This window comes from Microtus ochrogaster, chromosome 19 (genome assembly GCF_000317375.1).
Source record: "Microtus ochrogaster isolate Prairie Vole_2 chromosome 19, MicOch1.0, whole genome shotgun sequence".
NCBI classification, from domain to species: Eukaryota; Metazoa; Chordata; class Mammalia; order Rodentia; family Cricetidae; genus Microtus; species Microtus ochrogaster.
Genome location: NC_022021.1, coordinates 32,700,626 through 32,717,806, shown reverse-complemented (window position 1 = coordinate 32,717,806; position 17,181 = coordinate 32,700,626). Strand labels below are relative to the sequence as shown.

General features: G+C 42.2%; 1 protein-coding gene across 5 annotated transcripts in view; it reads left to right on the top strand.

Annotated features, from left to right (window-relative positions):
- The window catches only part of Cdh6 (cadherin 6), a 137,273-nt gene extending 123,366 nt beyond the window's left edge, over window positions 1–13,907 (top strand). For 4 of the 5 annotated variants that reach the window (XM_005356646.3, XM_013349752.2, XM_026783743.1 and 1 more), the window contains 4 exons: window positions 15–136; window positions 1,197–1,314; window positions 1,462–1,713; window positions 7,978–13,907. In XM_005356646.3, the coding sequence (XP_005356703.1) occupies window positions 15–136; window positions 1,197–1,314; window positions 1,462–1,713; window positions 7,978–8,468 (983 nt within the window). In that variant the 3' untranslated portion in view covers window positions 8,469–13,907. Of the gene's footprint in view, window positions 1–14; window positions 137–1,196; window positions 1,315–1,461; window positions 1,824–7,977 lie in introns of all 5 variants that reach the window. The other variant, XM_026783741.1, reaches the window with a different exon arrangement.
- Window positions 13,908–17,181: the final 3,274 nt, after the last annotated feature.

Here is a 17,181-nt window from a genome sequence, read left to right as displayed (position 1 = left end):
ATGCTATGTATCAGATAATCCAAAGCAAAGCAGCCGCGTGCCTCTGTACATTAAAGTTCTTGACGTCAATGACAACGCCCCAGAATTTGCTGAGTTCTATGAGACCTTTGTCTGTGAAAAGGCAAAGGCAGATCAGGTGGGTTGTATTTTTAAAGGCGCCTTCTGATTGAAAGTCAGATTAATTTAGATCTAATAATTGAGACGATACACACAGCGGAGGGCTTGTCTTGAATTATCTATGAAGTGGATGCCAAGGAGATTAATACCATAAATAATAACCAAGACGAATGTTTAACTTGCATAAGAGAACAAATAGTTTTTAAGAACTGGAAGTTCATCAGTCTCCAAGACTGATGTGGCTTCCAAATCAGTTTTAAGTTTTCATTAAAATAGATTAGTCACAGTGTTGCTGGGATAAAAATCTTTATTGGTGAACAGATAGCTTAATTTGCATATGTACTTGAAAATAATAACTAGAACCTATTATCCCATTGCCAATAACTCATGGTTTTACTTATTTCCATTGCCCATCTGCAAAGCAGTACAAATTCATGAATACGTTACTGTTTCGCCCATTTGCCACCCACCCGAAACAGGTCTCTGCAGCCTGTGACAGAAATGACGCTACGCTTTGTCAACAGAGAAGGGCATTATGGATGTATAGGGGAAGGTGGGACATAGAAGTTACTGCATTTTTTGACACTAATTTTCCTTTTTAGCTGTCTTCCCAGTTTGCTAACCTGTGAACATAAGATAGTGTTTTAACACAGGCTGCCCATAGTACTACCATTTTCTTAAGTGGCAATGCTATCGATGATCATTGAGATGTTTTAGAGTTTTGGCTTACTCTTCTGCGGTGCTTCTCAACCAGGGTGACCTTGCCCCCTAGGAGTACCTGGCAATGACTGGAGCCCAGTCATACTGTCACAACTTAGGAGGGGCCTTCTAGTATATAGTGGCATGAGGTCAAGGCGAACACCACATAGTTTTCAGAGCAGATCCCGCAGCAAAGAAGTAACCCTGATACCATGGGTTTCTAATACATTAGATCTTTGGATGGAATGCACTGATTGCTTTCCAAGAGCTATCATTTTAATTACGTTATGAACTATAAAATTAAGCAAATTCTTGGAAAACTGTAAGAAACAGTTTAGCGTCCTGAAACCTTCTGGACAACCTTACGGTTTCTCTTTCAGCTGATTCAGACCCTGCATGCTGTTGACAAGGATGACCCTTACAGTGGACACCAATTCTCATTCTCCTTGGCTCCTGAAGCAGTCAGTGGCTCCAACTTTACCGTACAGGACAACAAAGGTAAGCGAGCTTCTGGCCTCCCCTTTCTCCAATACCCCTGTGGGACTGGATCTCAGTCTCCATCGGTACCTATTGATTTCCATTACAACCTATTCAATGCCTGATGTAGTAGCCACATACATTCACCGTTTTCCTTTCTGCTTCCAGACAACACGGCAGGAATCCTAACCCGGAAAAATGGCTATAACAGACACGAGATGAGCACCTATCTCCTGCCTGTGGTCATTTCAGACAACGACTACCCAGTCCAAAGCAGCACTGGGACAGTGACTGTCCGGGTCTGTGCATGTGACCACCATGGGAACATGCAGTCCTGCCACGCCGAGGCCCTCATCCACCCCACAGGGCTGAGCACAGGGGCTCTGGTGGCCATCCTCCTGTGCATCCTGATCCTACTAGGTAAACTGCTTCTCCCCGCATCCTCTCTCCCCTTGGTGAGGGGCACACACTGTTACTGTGACACTCTAGATTTTTCCGCCTCCCCCATTAAGGCATACAGCCTGATCTAGGTGAGTAGAGCTATATGCTGAGAATCTGTGTTGTTCAAACATGAACTCGTTTTTGCTTTGGAGAATGAACAGATGTACTATGTGCCCATGTCTTTGCTTGCCCAGGGTACCATTTTGCCAAAAGAATATATTGTCTATCGTACTGAACTGCATCTCAGGGGGTATTAGGAAGCAGCATATATACACGCCCTGCTTGTTCTGTGTGTGGTCTGATGATTAACTTGTGAAGAGTACAAGTCATGCATCGTGGCATATCTGATGAAGACCTCTTTTACAAAGGTAACATTGGAGAGCAACAGAAAACCGCAAAACGAAGATTGTGACTTTTCCTCTCCTACCCAGGGGAAAAAAAAATAAAATGGTGGCAATCTCTTTAATGCAACAAACTTATCTTGAGCTACACAATGGAGTAACTACCCGCTTAGAGCTGCTCTCGGTTTACCACATACACAATATCTACTAATTTTCAAACTGTTAATAAATAACTCCTGACATCAGGAAGAGAATTCTGGGTCCCCAAAGAACGTAGAATGTGATGAAAGGGAAACACAAGATCTGTGATGGCCTGGATTCGGCATCTTCCCCTCAACTGCTCACATGTTGGAGTTATTGTCCTTGGGTGGTGGTGCAACTGGAAGGGAACTGGATCAGGAATTGCCAACTTCACCAAATAATTGGAGCACTGATACGTTCGCAGTTGAATGAACTGCTAGGATCTGGGGCCAGTGGAAGGACTTATGTCACCTGGCACACCGTTGAAGGAGATATCTTGTCCCCGGACCCTTCCTCTCATTCTGTTTCTTGCCCACCTTGTTCCACCACATGTTCCTGCCAACATGACACTTTGTCTCATCCCAGTCCCCAAAGCCGTAGATACAAGAGACCATGGACTGAATCCTCTGAATCCATAAGCCAAGATACATCCCCTAGTAAGTTGTTTCTCCCAGGAGTTTCCTCAAAGAGACAGAAACCAACATAAGGTCTAGCAATGATATAAATGATATATTTTTTTTCGATCAACTAATTGAGCCAAAAACCTGAGATTGAAAGTTTAATAAGCCTTTAACTGTTGCTCAAGTAAAAATTCAAGTATCAGCCTAAGTAGCTCTTCCACAAGTGAAAACACAGGACTGGAGAGATGACTCAGCACTGGCTGCTCTGCCAGGACCCAAGCAGTATTCCAGGTTCTCACAACCATCTCAAAGTCCATTCCCAAGGGATCCAACACCCTCTTCTGGTTTCCAAGGGCACCAGGCATACACATGATACAGAAACTACATGGCGACAAAGCACCCATGGACATAAGATAAAATAAACTTTTTAAAAATAAAAACAAGATTCATATTTACAATCTTGCCTATACAATTAGAAAAAAATCAAAGTTCAACACATTCCTGTAATCAGAGAACTTGAAAGGTGGGAAAATCAAAATCAGAAATTCAAGGTCATCTTTAGCTACACCGTAAGATTGGGCCAGCTCGAGGTATACAAGACCCTCTCTAAAAAAGCAAACACGAAAGCAGTAACCTCGACTGCACAGGAGGAAAACCTCTTCTAATAAAGAAGCCTGAACAACAACAAAGAAGCATAGAAAAGGACCTGCATTTCTACAAGAAAGACCTTTCACGTTACTCATCAGCGTTGTCAATCACAAGAGAAGACGGGAAACCCAACTTCAGAACCATGATCTTCTTCAGCAAGATTTGAACAAAGTGTTTTGAGATCGAGAGGCATACAGCAATGACAGTGTACAAAGACATATCAGCATCCCTAATGCTGCGAGTCTGTAAAACCTGGAGGACTGGATCATTGTTCTTGATTTAAAAAGAGTATCTGGACAACCTGGGGCGGGGGAGCCATGCCTGTGGAAGGGCCTGGAGGGGTGGGGGAGCCATGCCTGTGGAAGGGCCTGGAGCGGTGGGGGAGCCATGCCTGTGGAAGGGCCTGGAGCGGTGGGGGAGCCATGCCTGTGCAAGGAGAGGCAGCTCTCCTTTTGCTATGCCTTCCCCTTCCTCTCACTAGTCATCTGTCCTGCTCTTTTACATTTTAATTGGTTTTAAGGTTATCATACAAAGCAATGTATTTCATCATAATCCCTCCACACATTTGTGTCCCCACACTTGGTTCTGACTCCCTTCCCTGCTACCGTACCCTTGCCCCAGCTGGTCCCCTTCTGCTTTCCTTCAGTATATTCAATTACCCACCTCCTCCCCTCTCATTACATTTTTTGAAACCTACACTCCTAAACACACACACACACACACACACACACACACACACATATATATACACACACACGTATATGTGAGCACATATAACGTTAATTCAGATTCTTTATGTTGAAGAAAATATAGGATTCACTCTGAGTTCGACTTCTTTCACATAACATAATGATTTCCAGTTCCATCAATTTCCCCGCAAATGTCATGATTTCATTTTTGTTTGTGGCTGCATAAAATCCCATTGTGTATATGGATCACGTTTTCTTTATTCATCGGTTTAGACATCTAGGCTGGCTCCATTTCCTGGAAATTGTGTAGAGAGCAAGTATCTCTGTGGCATGTTGACTTAGGGACCTTCAGGCGTCAATCCATTTTCTCTTCTCTCCTTTCTTCCTTCTACCTAACTCGTTTTCTTTTCCTCTTTCATTTTTTTCACCAATAAATTCACTGTCTCTTCATTATTCTTAATTGGCTCCAGTACCTCCCACACCTTGTCTGGTGTTTTGGGAGTTCTGTACATAATTTTTTTTAAAGGATTTTTAGAAAAGGAGTTTTAGCTTAACTAGGTTCACACCACAGACTAGACGCTGTGTGAGGTGCTTCACAAATGTTTTCCTGGCTCCTCAGAACTACCTGGGGTGGATTTACCTGCATCTTCGAAAGGAAAGCTAAGGCAGGAGGGTGTGAAGTAAGGTGTGTGGCCAAGTCACACGCGGAACAGGCAGCAGAGCTCAGTCCTAGGCCCAGGTCTTTCTTTCCAGGCTGGTGGAGGGATCCCATCCCGATCCTAGTTTCCCTGTGAGCTTTGAGATGCAGTGCATTCCAGGCTGTAAGAGAGAAAACTTAAAATGGGGCCACTGGAGAGGTTAGAGGCACACCTGAGAGGTTGAAAGAGAAAGAAAGCCACACTGATACCTGAGGAAATCTGGTACAAAAGTAAGCCTGGCCTACAGGTGTCGTTTGGGAGCAGGGCACTTGCCCACCCTATAGCAGTCCCTGGGTGAATCCAAAGGCATCTAGTAAAACAGTAAAAGCATTCAAAGAAAAGTTTGAGAGTGCGTAGGGGAGGAGTTGGAAGAGAGGGGATTTGGATGGAGTGGATCTAACACATTATATGCATGTACAAATATTAAATGAAATAGTTTAGGCATCCCAACAGTAGCTACATCTAATCTATATAGCAATTTAGAGTTTGGCAAAATTTTCCCATTTAGCTTGTTCCTCATGACAGCACCTGGCAGTGTGTTATTGCTTCCCTTTTGCAGAGGTCAAACTGTTAGATCTGCTAGTTCTCTAATAGGATTGAAGCATGAATTCGACCTTCTTCCCTCTCCCATCCCCGAAATCTTGCTGCTGTCCTCTGGCCCCAGGAAGATGAGGAAGAAGAGACTATTCCCCACAGATACATGGAACTGTTTTAAATGCTTCTGCCCCAGTCCAGTCCTCATTTATAAAAGTCAGTTTTCATCAAGATCTCCCATCAAGACAACAGATTACACGGGCCTGATAAAAGGCATAGGTAGTCTCAGCTGTAGAATTAAACTGTGGCTGAGTACTGAGTACCTATGACTGTAGGCTATACCCTCTCCCTTCTCACTTGTAAGAGACTATAACTTCAGGTGAACACAGGACTGAAATATAAAAACCTGAGCACTTAAATCTGGAGAATTAGGGAGTGACAAATGCCTGCTGTCTGACCGTTAATGACTGAAAGAACTCATGTGCATTAAAGTTGAATTCTTTAAGGGCAGATGGCCAGGGGATATCCTCCAATCCCCAATGTCACCCTTCCTTACATTCCTGTTTTGCAAATCCATTGCCAATTCACACTGGAAAGTAGCATAAAAGGAGATTATCCCTAAGCTCTGAAGGTCTCCATCTCCAACCCACCAAGGTGGAAGCAAAAGCTTACCAAAGCCACCAAGGTGCCTGGAGACATAACTCTTCCCCGCCCCCTCCTCAGTTCCTTCTGGCCCAGCTTCTGAGACTCTCGCCTGTCCCTCATATACTACAGGCACAGACCTCCCTAGAGGCTTTTCTTGTATCTCCCCTTTGTCAGAGAGCACCTTGGAGAATCCCCACTCCCACCCCATCTTTCTTGAAATGATACAGAAAGGGGACAGCCCATGGAACCAACAGAGAGAACCCTCCCCATCTTCCTTGGCCTCCTCCTCTGCCTTTTCTGGTTTTGCATTGCACTGAACACCCTCTAATAATTTCCTGACTTGTTATACATGTTGTTTATTTTCTGTCTCCATCCCACAGTCCCCACACATCTGACCAGGCTCTGAGGCAGGCTTTTTGATGCGCATGTTATACGGGTAGTTCCTAGAACCGTACCTGACACAGAGCAGGCACCAAACATTTATGGGAAGAATGGATGGATGCCCTGGGTGGATGAGACAATGGAGGCATCGGGACACTCTCTGACAAGAACAGAGAGTGTGGACAGTTACACAGCCACATGCCTGAGATGGCAAAGTTGAATTTTCCTTAGGAAAGGGACAGTCACCCCAATATGCTTCCAGCATGGCAGGTAAGAGCACAACTTCTTTAGTCTGATGGACCTGGATTTGAATGCCTGCTGCATGTGACATCTCCAGGCTTCAATTTCTTCTCTGGTAAACTGGATTTTACACTACGATTCCTACTTCATAGGACGATTATGGTGATTGAGTGGGATTGAGTATAAAATGCACTTAGCACGGTAATTGGTACATAGAAATCTTCCTCCCGGATGCCAAGTAGCAATACTATTGATGTCTAAAAGGATGATATATAGATCTCTGAGTGTGCAAATCTATTCATTAGGAGGAAGATGCTCTTGCCTCCTAAATCTCGTTGCAAGAATTCCGTTTTCATGGCATACAAAAACTGGACCGTGTAACGGGTGACGTGGTAGAGGCATTACTAATGCTTCCTGTAGTAAATATCCCTGGACAAAACAAGGACTGGTAATGCATTGCCTGCACTGGGCGGCTGCTTCCTCTGTAAGCTGTTACTATGTTCTTATTGTCCAGCCATCTACCCATTTGCAGGTAGATATGTCTCTCTGCAGGCAGCCACCTTTGTTCTACCAACCAGCTGTGAAGAGAGAGCAGAAGCCATTTAAACGCGGTTCTTGTTTTGCCTCTAATTTGAGCTAGAAGAAGAAAAAGAATAATATATCTGTGAAACAGACATTCTGGCTATCAAACTTGTGGGACATACGTCTTTGATAGTGAAATCGCATATAAATATGTTTGTCTAACTCAAACACAAATCACGGGGAAAGTGTTTTACTATCTGCCCTATTTAACTGGTTGAGCTTGGGACCCGGAGTAGCTTTTGGAATCTGGGTCTCTTGGGAGTTTTATCTGTACTAATATTTCTTTGTATGTGGAAAGGTATGCAAACATTCACATCTCTGCTTGGGATTTTAAACTAATTTTGCACTTTTCTCAGGTGGGGGAAGAGGAAGGCATAGCACAATAGTTATTTTAAATGTGGAGTTATGCAAAGCCTTCAACACTTCCCAAAGGTGCCAGCCTTTTCTTTATAGTCAGTTTTGGAGCATTTTAGGTGCTTGGCATAATTTGCACTTTTACCGCAGTACTTTCTCTGTGCTTCAAAAAAATTATTATTGTTATTATTACGTTTCCTACCTTAAAATTACTTTGCCTTTTCAAAGGGGGAAAAAAAAAGAAGAAAAGACTGTCAAAATAGGATGGCATTTTATCTTCTGCTTAAAATATAGCCTTCTTTAAAACACCCCATCCTGGGGTCCTTGTCTGATTATGGATAAAGACAAATGGCTCCTTAACGCCGGGAAAAGTTGAGCCTGTGTTTTCAAGAGAAGTTTTAAAGCGGCAGGTTGGAGCAAGGGTTCTTTCCCGTGTTAATTGGATGGCAAATTAACTTTCCTTCCCTTCTGTTTTGCTTTCTGCTTCCAGTGACTGTGGTGTTGTTCGCAGCTCTGAGGCGGCAGCGGAAGAAAGAGCCTTTGATCATTTCCAAAGAGGACATCAGAGATAACATCGTCAGTTACAACGACGAAGGTGGCGGAGAGGAGGACACTCAGGCCTTTGATATCGGAACCCTGAGGAACCCCGAAGCCATGGAGGACAGCAAATCGCGCAGGGACATTGTGCCGGAAGCTCTTTTTCTACCCAGACGGACTCCAACAGCTCGCGACAACACTGACGTCAGAGATTTTATTAACCAAAGGTTAAAGGAAAATGACACAGACCCCACAGCCCCACCCTACGACTCCTTGGCCACCTATGCCTACGAAGGCACCGGCTCGGTGGCCGACTCGCTGAGCTCGCTCGAGTCAGTGACCACAGATGGAGACCAAGATTATGACTATTTGAGTGACTGGGGTCCTCGGTTCAAAAAGCTAGCGGATATGTATGGAGGGATGGACAGTGACAAAGACTCCTAATCTGTTGCCTTTTTCATTTTCCTATTATGACACTGGAACATGTGAAGTGGCTCTTTCTTTCTATTTATCCGCTATCCCGTGAAAGGGTTCCCTTTGTACCCGTTCCGAACGTCAATGGCTGCAGTCTGTGCGGATCCAATGTTAGAGACTTTTTTTCTAGTACACTTTTATGAGCTTCCAAGAGGCAAATTTTTATTTTTTAGTTCATGCAGTTAACCAAGTGACCCAGCAGGCCCGCGGGGGAGGAGACGAGGGAACAGCGTCTTTTCCCTTGTTCTCTTAGGGCAGGCTGGCCACACATTCCTTACTGCTGGCCTGGACGCTACTTTTGTTCACGGTCTCGGGCCAGCTGAATGCTCCAAGGGTACATCTCACCTGCTAATGGGGAAGGGATCAGACTTTACTGATAAAAATATAGTTTAATGTAAAACAAAAAAAAAACACAAAAGGAGGGAACAATTGGGAAACTGTCCTTGGTCAATCAACTCTCGAGGAGATCCCCAGCTACGGCAGGGTTGGTAAGGGTGTATTGTGTCGAGGAATGTGAGGTGTCATCGGGACGTCCTGTCTGCGCTGGCAGAGGTGTTTCTGACACCAACTCCTCATAGCATCAAATCCTTCTATATGTTAAGGTGATTTAGAATCAAATCAAATGGTGATATTCAAAGACAGTAACAAAGAGCAAGGCTGTGTTCCTTGACACTCATCACCTGTCGCGTGTGAAATACATGTAAGGTCACCATTGTGCCAAAAAAAGGGAAGAAGAGAAATAGCTTTAAAATGTTAACAGAGGAAATATTTAGCAAATTTTAAAATATTGTGCCACCAACGGTGTCACAGATCCCTTAATTCTTTCAGCTATCAGCGAACCGATGAGACATAGGTCTAATCACCCGGAAGTTCTCGCGAGACTTTCCTGAGGCAGACGGTAACTTTTTTTGTCTGTAGTTGTTATCACTATTATCCTACTATACCTGAGAGTAGCCGTGTGGAATACAATAATTCATAGTCTTCAAATACTTCTTATATAATTAACTCGACTTAGTAAGGTTAGATTAAATATCCTACCCTAGAGTTCACAGGGACGGTTAGACCCAGTCACATCTGAACCTAATCCCTGCCCTTGCCTTCGGAGACATCCATGTACTTACACTGCAACAAGGGGGTAAATGGTTGGCACCGAGATGTCGCTGAGAACCTGCATGCCATGTTTCTGAAATGCCCACAAGAGAAGAGCCTGGATTGCCTTCAGCAAAAAAAAAAACATTTAAGACTCTTGGGAAACTGACAGCCAATTTCCAAAAGTAGTCTTGTTTCCCCGCTGTTCCTAAATTGGCTTCTGTGGCAAAGCCGCCATCTTTGTCTTTGAACTGATGATAAAGCAATGGTCTCAAGTAAGACAGGAAAGTAATATAAAATCCATCCAATCTATTATTTCTCTAATTATGCAATTAGACTCTCTTAGTCAGTTATTATCCAGGGGACCCAACTTAACCAAGCTCATCCTTCTGGCAGGTTCAATTCATTTATTTCATACGGATGGTCTAATGACTCTCTTCATTAGGGTCTCACATTGTGCGGTCATCAGAAATGTCCAAAGTACTGTAATGAAACATCCTCATTTGAAGACTTTTCTTAAAAGGCTCTGTATATACATATATAATATATACTTAAGAATGTTCTGACTTCTCTTATTAGTCATAGGGATTTATTTTCTGTTCACGTTAATTTTATAGAGTTAATCTTAGCATCCTATCCATTTGAGGGTAATGTTTTATCAACACATTTTCTACTTAGAAACACACTGTTGTTTAGTTGGCTTTTAAATAGTTTTTACCTAGGAAGTAAAGATGGCACCTGTAAAATGGGAGAAATGTGGAATTTGGATTATGGTTTAAAAAAATTACAACTATATTGCCCTTTGTATTTCCTGAATGGCTTCCTGTTTGTGATGAAATGCCCTGAAGAGTCACAAGTACTTCATGCTTGGGCTATTTCCATCTTTGAGGGTTTTCTTTTCCTTATTCTTCATATGCACCTTGATATGCACACACACACACACACACATACACAGGCGTGCACACACACACACACATACACAGGCATGCACACACACACACACACACACAGAGGAATGCAAACAAATGCTGCCAGATGGCTCACTGAAATGGGTCATTATGCGTTATATTCACAGGTAAGTATTTGAAAAAGAGAGCTCCTGGATCTAGCATGAGAACAGCACCTTGCACAATTGATTGTAAAATCAGAGTACTCTATCTTGTATCATCCATCAGGTGACAAACTGAACCAAGAAACAGTTCTTAAAAAGAAAGGTATCATCAAAAGTTGCCCTTTTGAGCTTTTGGTGTGAAATCTGGTGTGAAATTTCCAAGAGTTGACAATAGCAATTTCCAATGTTTTGGGGAAAAAGTTGACCTCTCCCTCTGAGTGCAAGTAGGTACTGAAAGGAAGTCAGGCTATTTGAGATGTCATTAGCCAAAGCCTTTTGATCGCACGCTGAAAATCACACATTGTACCGAGAGTCGATGAGTATGACTTGTTATTGAAATAACTGTTTAATGTCTTATCAAGAAGACTGTTGATGAAGCCAATCTACCAAAAAAAAAAAAGGCTTATTAAAGGCCTATAGGTGTTAACTCCAGACACTTTCCCCAAAGAATTGTCTAACAAAAAATGAGAAGCCCAACCATCTCTCTCTCTGTAATTTTTCTTCCCACCAAAATTCCAGGTCAAAAACATCCCCATGGACAGATTTCTTTCTGTGATAAATCCTAAGTCAACATGAAATTTTGTTCTGGAGAGGAAAAGTAGTTCTCCTATTAATTGTGTCTTGGTCTTGGACCCAGGCAATGAGGCTGGCACAGGAGTAGGAGGGGTCCAACTCTAACATTTTCTTTGTTGAACGCAAGCAGATCAGTTGGCATTAAGGGCTGTTCCACGAGCTCTGATTCCTTTTTTATTTTAACCTCTTTTCAACAGAAAGTTTCTTCAAACTTTTCCCGGTGTTTCCTAGAATAAGCTGGAACTTTAAAGAACACTAGGCCATTGTGAGTGAGGTTGAAACTCCCTCAGTTTCCATCCTCTCTCTTCAGGAACTCTGAAAACATTGGTCCTCAAATAAGTAAAGAAATCAAATGGGAAAGAGGCAAGGACAGTCTCCTAAGATCTTAAGAGAGGAAATCTGGGTGCTGTAAACACAGCTTCCCTGGTTTTACATTCTGGAGCTTCGACTGGAGAATCACTCTATTTTCAGATGGAACAAAGCTGGTGATTTCATTTTAATTCAGGATAAAAATATGTGGCTTAGTTCTCACTTCCACTTCTCAGCGTGTTATACAAGAACCGACTCTGGAGCTTAGAAGCATCCAAGTTTTTGAGAAGTCAAAATAAGTTCCTAATGTTTCCTTTATATAATCTGTATACTGTGTGTTCCCGAACAGTGTTCTACATAGAAGGCTTTATCCTGAAGCAGGTATTTTCTTGAGGAGAATGATTTATAAAATATCAACAGGGAATTCTTAGATTCTGCAGCCCTGAGCACGTTAGAAACATACAATGAGAAAGAAAAAAATAGAGTTGATTCCTGGGTGCAAACTAAATATTTGAATGGGGTGCTTGTCCTTATCAAACCAATCTCTTGTCCCCAGGAATATAGCCACCAAATGAATTCTCTCAGTCCCCAGTTACTAGGTTTGAAGCAGCATAGTTACTTTGGAAGAACACACTGAAAAGTCAAAATCTCTGCCATTTGGAGGGACATGTTCTATTTTTAAAAATCATTTTAGTGTTATTTTAATTTTTACACTATCTAGATGAAACCATTTTTGAATTGTCATATTGTAGAGGTAGGCTCAAGGTACAGGCAGGTCGCTGTATTTCAATTAACAATTCTTTATCAGATAAGAGGAGAGAGAGCAATACTTGGTGTGTGAGTCTTCAGGAAGATGGGCTGTGTCCTAAGCTCGGAGAAGCATGTTTCTTTTTCCACAGAATGGAAATGCACGGTGATCTCACCAGAGTTCAGAGACCATCGTGATTGCAGCATCTTAAATCTTCCTTTGTTGTCTTCGTGGAACCATTCTCAAAAGGGGATACTTCTCTGCTAAAAATACCAGACCCCGGCTATATTCAATGCAAAGAGCAAGGCCCTCTGAGAAAGTAAATACACTGGCTCACACACTTGCCTAAAGCTAGCGAAGAAATAGCTCATTCGTAAAGCCAGGAGTTTATGGTCTCTGCAGCATCGATTTAATTTAAGCGTTGCTGAAGACAATCTTTAATCTCCCCGTTTTGCAATAGGTTATTTATGATGCATTCTCATTTTTTCATTTGGGGTGGGGGGCTGTTAGCCTGACAGAGCCAGCAGACGAAAGCGTTAAAGGACGTCAAATGGAAACAAAGGCTATTACCTGCCATATTTCATATGGGACCAGGCATTTAGCTGAGGAGACACCAGGTTATTAGATTAATTTCAAAAGACCTTGTACGAGTTGCTTAATACCATTGGGGAGGGGACCGTGAACCACAAACCCAAATTTCCTTTCAAATGAGGCATGGACTCGGTGTTGTAAGAGAAAGCGTCCCGCTGCAGTGAGAGCTTCGTCCTTCTTGTGAGGCTATGCTATTTATGTAAATATATCTGAGGCACCTTCTGTAACCTTTTAGTTTTCTATGATCTATTAGTTTAGTGTTTATTAAAAAAAAAGAAAAAAAATCATATGTAGGATCACGCAGCACTCCCGGGGAATGCTTGTGTAGCAAATGTCTCATAGATCTGCTCAGAAGAACACAGGAACACTGCAAGCCCACTGTGCTGTTCTGCTTGCGATTATTTTCACTGCCTTGAAAGGAGGCTACATCCGAATAGGCCTTGTAATAAATGCTCTGTGCGTCTTGGGTAATACCAAACTAAGGCGGTTTGGCATTCTCCTACTGTGACTTGTGATTCCTAAAACCAAGAAAATAAAGGCTTCTGGTACCAACTGTACCTAATTAAAAAATAATTCAAGTACAAATTGAAGCTTATGCCACGCTCAAAGACTGCCTGGAGCCCTCTGTCTGTTTGCCTCTTCAGCAAGAGGAGAGGGTGGATGGAGACAATTGGGTTGAATTTCGTCAACGCATCTAGCTAGGCAGACCTTCGTAACCTCACCCTATACAAGCAGTTTTCTGTGTTAGAGGAGTGGGGTGCAAACAGTGACCCTTGAGCGCAGTGTGGCAGGGCCTTGTGTTGTAGTCAAATGACAGATAACACGCTCCTTGACATGGCTCCATTTATTTGGTTTTCTTCTCTTAGTCTTATAAATTTGAAAAGAATGCAACTTGAAAAAGTGATTTCTCACAAAGAGTAAATATGCCTTTTGCAAATCAATTTTTGTAACATTATTTATATGATATTACTTAATAAACTGTTTTTTTCTAACTTGCTTTTTCCCCCCAATTCTCTCAGCTATTGTATGTAATTAGGGAGGTTTTTGCTTATTTTGGTTTTTTTTTTAACGTATTTGATAGACTTTGACTTTCTGAATCCAGTATTTCAACTTCTCAAATAGCTAACTCAAGCAAATTTGTTATTCAGTAAGTAGCTTGTAAAGCATCATTTCTCCCAGGCGGTAGTCTGGAGCACCGGTGCGGCATCCCCCTGCTGGGACACCAAGAATCCTGCTGTTATTTATAGGGCTGCTGTACCGAGAAGAAGGGTGCTTGTCCCCACAGTAATTGCTTCAGATAAAAAAAAAAAATGTGACAGTTCTATATTTGTGTCCCTTACAAATCTTCATCCTTTATCTTACTCCTTCGGAAACAATGGTCTGTGGATCTATCACTTAAAAAAGAAAAAAAGAAAAAGTGAGAGCCAGATTGGGGTAAAAATGAAAATAAAATCCAGCGTCCTGATCTGAAATGACGTGCTTTCCGGCCATTTGGAGCTGCAGTGCTCCACATCTTATTCCTTCTTAGGCTGCCTCCCATTTCTTTCCACGGACACTGTTTGAGAATTCTTTTAACTGGTAGAACTCATAGCAGTGCCAAGGAGAAGTTCGTTTGTTTGTCCCTTGGGTATTCCACAGTGTGCTGTGGAATGGTCAACAGTCAGCCAGAGTCGGGCGTTGTCCCTCCTCTCAGGAAGAGATGTGTATGCATTACTTTTCTGTTTTTGTGATGAGACTCCATGACCAAAGGCAACTTAGAGAAGAAAGAGTTTCTTTTGGATTACAGTTCCGGAAGGAGAGCCATAGTGGTAGGGGAGGCCAGGGCAAAAAGCCAACACGTGAACATCTTCAGCTAGCAGAGGGGCGGGGCTACAAAGCCTCAAAGGCTTTGCCCCCAAAGCTGTACTTCAGCAAGGTTCTACCTCTAAAGACTCTGCAACCTCCCCAAACGGGGTCACCCAACTGGGGAACAAGCGTTCAAATATGTAACCCTATTGTAGACATCCCTCGTTCAAATCACTACAAGAGACAAGAAATCAAACAGACTAACAAGGGAAAGAAAAAAAGGAAAGGGTGCTTAAACATTATAATTGGTCTCAGCTGAGGTCCCTAAAGAGAACTAGGCTCAGAAAACTCAAACGGTATCAAAAGGGATGGATGCAATAGAAACTTAACTATTGTTGTTTTGTTTTTCCTTGTGTTTGTTATTTTGCCAGTTGGACTGAAGATAATGTATTCAAAAACAGAAGCCCACAAAAGGAAATGAGGCTGTCAGGAAGACACTTTTTGAAGGCTAGGAATGTTGCACACTGTGCTCCAGAGCAACGTCCCTTCCTGCTTCGTACCCTCACCTCACCCCCACCTCTGTACTACCCTCGGAACCGTGGCACCCCTAAGCATAGGTAGAGCCAACAAAGACTGAAGGATGCTGGCCAACTTCCCTAACCCAATATGGTAACAGTGGCAGGGTGCACAAGGCAGCCTCTTCAAGAAACAGTGCATGAACCCAGGCAGACAGTTAAGTAAATGAGCCCTTTCTACTCATCACAATAAACCACTCTCCATTATGTTTTTCTTTATGATTAGGGGTAATCAACCCTGTTTGTCACAACCAAAACAGTCTAGTCTCATTAGTATTGATTTCTCACTCTTGAGGCATGAGAGCATCTGGGACCCTTCTCCCTCTTCTCCAGATGCCCTGGGGAGCACGCTTCCTCCAAGATAGCCCTGCCAGACATCCCAAAACTATGTGGGAAGAGGTTAGGATACAGATACTAGCACATATGTAGCTACTGAGCACTAAGAATCTTTGCCATCTATAACTTCAATTCCAGTAGGCCTCACACTGTTTTTCCCAAAGCCTCCCCCCAATTTCAACCACTATAACAAACTGCATTCCATAATCATAAAGATATCATCTAAAGAGAAAGTCAGAAATCATTTACAAGTTCAATCTTTGTTTCAGGTGAAAAAACATTTTAACAGGTTTTTGTCTACCATCTCTGACTCCAATTCCATGGCATGTAAAGCTAATCAATTGCCATATTATTGATTTCCTAAGACCGTGGACTCCCACATAGGAATACCCTAAGAAGGCATCACCAATAGAGTAATGTTGGCCAATGTACCATCCCAAACCAAAGAGATGAAGTTCCTTAATGAAGGTGGTAATCTCTTTCACACTAAATTTGGTGGAATCCTCACTTTGGACGTTTGGGAAGAGCCTTCTGTTCTTGGGGTTTTCAAAATTTACAATGGGTTAAGAAGCTAAAAGACTTAGCCTGCTGTGACAATTAACTCTCATCTCCTTTCTTAAATTGGAATCAGTAAGCCTAAGTGCTAGACTTGGATGTTCATTCTGCAGTAGTTGTGTGTGCACCGACTCTTCAGGCACAGATCAATGTGACAAGACACAGCACTAGACTAAACAGACACATACCCTTCATCAAGGGCTATGTGACTTACTGTCCCGTTATTAATAATAGTTTGCCCCACTAAACAGTTTATATGGAATGACATCATGATTCTTCATAGTGCTTCTCTAGGTTTCATATTCCTGAATTCAATACTTTTTCCAAATATGCTATGAATAGATATGGCTCTTTAAAAGAAGTAGATTGTCTCCTCCTTCTCTCTGCAATATACTTATTCCTTTTTGTTAAATGTCTCCCTTGACATATTAGATCATCTTTATTGCTTCCTAAGCCATTTAATCTCAAAAACCTAACTTTTAAAGGCGAACATGTCTTGTTTGCACATTGGTAAAAAGGTGTCTTCATACAGTCAGTCAAGGGTAGGTTTATTAAAGCTTTTAACTTTGCTTAGCTGCCCGATAATGCCTTACTTTTATATAGCACTTTAGAAGTAACTGTCATATATATTACCTAATAAAAAATCTGTACATTAGGCTATATCATTCCTATTTCATGAACAAAGTACGTAAGGCTGTTTGCCTGTAGGTCCTCTTCACAGAATTCTAATTAAACTCGCTTTTTTTTATGCAGACGTTGCAATCCTGCCACTAAACCCTACATTCTTTCCATCGTATGCATGTCCATTTGAATGAATATTTATTGGAGGGAAAAAAAGGAAATTTTCTCTTTATTCAAATTCTAATGATAATGGCTGCGACCCCAAAGTCATTACTCTCCATGAGATCAGTCCAAAGGCTCTGTAGGGAGAAAGAAAGCCTGGAAAGAAAATTTCTGCCTATTAACCCCAATTACCCAAGTAATTCTTACTACAAAATTGGAACAGTGTTA